The sequence below is a fragment of the Branchiostoma belcheri genome, unplaced genomic scaffold (assembly GCF_001625305.1).
Source record: "Branchiostoma belcheri isolate BF01 breed outbred unplaced genomic scaffold, Haploidv18h27 scaffold47, whole genome shotgun sequence".
Lineage (NCBI taxonomy): Eukaryota > Metazoa > Chordata > Leptocardii > Amphioxiformes > Branchiostomatidae > Branchiostoma > Branchiostoma belcheri.
Window position 1 is genome coordinate 1,810,029 of NW_017804098.1, and position 1,945 is coordinate 1,811,973.

Sequence of the window (1,945 nt, forward strand, 5' to 3'; positions counted from 1 at the left end):
GTCAAAATTATAGCGTAGGGGGAGAAATTTAGTGTAGGGGGGCAAAATTTTAGCGTAGGGGGCCCCTACACTACTTTGTGCTAGCTAGAACCCTGATTAACAAGTACCGGGGTAACTACATGGGCTGGAGCTGCACAGAGCTCGTTGAGCTGTTTAGATAGGGTCCAAAATCGTTTGCGAAATCTCGTTGGTAGAGACCTGCACGCCACGTTACAACCGCTTTCACACCGGCGCGATGTTGCTAGCCTGGCGTTACTATATCGATATGTTCACGGCAGATGCTCTGATGAACTTCACTCCCTCGTACCCCCACTCAGAACATTCTCTGCAAGAACACGCTTAGCCACCTCAACAGCAGAAAATCACCCTTTCTTCTTCACTTGTCCATCAGTCAAGAGAAAATTTCATGCTGACAGTTTCTTCCCCAGAACCACTTCACTGTGGAACAAGCTTCCCCGTGAATGTTTCATCGCTAATTACAACCTCCAACGGTTTAAATCAAGGGTGAACAAATATCTGACCACGCAGTCATCACTCACTCAGTAACCCAAAACATGTAAGTGGCTCTCACGAGCCTTGTTTTGAGGTGAATTCTGAAGTAAATAAAAAAAAAAGAAAATATATATATACTATAACGTATAAGGCATACAGTAGTCTTCTCTCATAAATTTGGTTTTTCTGAACTTATTACATGTACCTTAAGCCTTTGCCAAGAATGTTATTATTCCTTGTCATTATACAAGTCTTTCTCATAAGTGCTGCATACCTAAACCCAATTTTAGGTTCAGGTCCGGATTCAAGTCCAGAGGTTTAGGTTCAGACAGTTCCGGACTTGTAAGTCCGGACCTAAACCCATGGCATATACAAAATTGCATGTTGGCAACCTTGCAATGTTGTCTGGGTGAAACTTTGGCCACATAACATGGAGGCCGGTACTTGACGATGCCGATGGCAATGTTTTCTTCGTTTTGCAGCAAAGATTTTGCAATCTACGGAAGGTTTTAGGTGGTTTCGAAAGAAAAGGGGTATGTGAAATGGTCTTTTATGGTAATAAGTCCGGACTCGGTTCTTGACTTTTATTAAAGTTTTAGGTTTTTTTTGGACATGAACCTAAACACTCTTACAAGTCCGGATCCAAGTCCAGTGAACCGGTATGCAGCACTTACTCATAAGTGCTATGCAGAGAAGCACTATGTACCATTAGTTCTACCAGGTAGATTCTGGCTTGGATTCAAACTTGCAACTTCCCACATGCAAAGCGAGCACTCTAGGCTATTAGTATTACACATCTTCATCAAATGTGTATATTAATACAAGGTTCAGTACCTGTTAAATCTGTCCAGGCATAAAATGTACAACAATTTTCTACTCCTCTAGGAAAAAGGGGGATTTCCTGAGCTGGAGAGACAAGTCAAGAAGTACACAGTGAAAGACTCTCTATTTGACATTGTGGTAAGTCTATGTGTTCTTTTTTACCATTTTCGCATGCGCGAAAATGGTAACTCAGACGAGATTGAGATTGGATCAACGGATGGATGGATCAACGGTTCCACCCTTCAACGGCCATGCAGACATGCTAAGTCACCGCATGTCGCTAGATGTCGTTGTTGCGACGGCCATGCAGACATGCTGAGTTGCCGCATGTCGCTAGATGTCGTTGTTGCGAGTGCACTTTTTACCATTTATGCCTTGGACGTTTGTATACTTTCCATTATGGTTGCTAATTTCAAAATCATAGTTCTATTAATGTTGCATAACAAAGCTGCTGACAAAACAAACTTAATTTGTCTTGAACAATAACTTGATTTTATTATTTGCCAAAAATGTTGATAAAGACATGTCTATATTCACAGTATCAAGGATTTTAATAAACTGCATAAATTATGTCAATGAGCATTAGCAGTGTGGATTAGTCTAGATGTTCAGATTTCCATTAGCCGGCAGC

At 41.3% G+C, this 1,945-nt stretch overlaps 1 protein-coding gene across 2 annotated transcripts in view; it reads left to right on the top strand.

Annotated features, from left to right (window-relative positions):
- The window catches only part of LOC109479263 (stAR-related lipid transfer protein 3-like), a 17,446-nt gene that overhangs the window by 3,315 nt on the left and 12,186 nt on the right, over positions 1-1,945 (top strand). For both annotated transcript variants that reach the window (XM_019781217.1, XM_019781216.1), the window contains exon 3: positions 1,378-1,452. In XM_019781217.1, the coding sequence (XP_019636776.1) occupies positions 1,378-1,452 (75 nt within the window). The remainder of the gene's footprint in view (positions 1-1,377; positions 1,453-1,945) is intronic.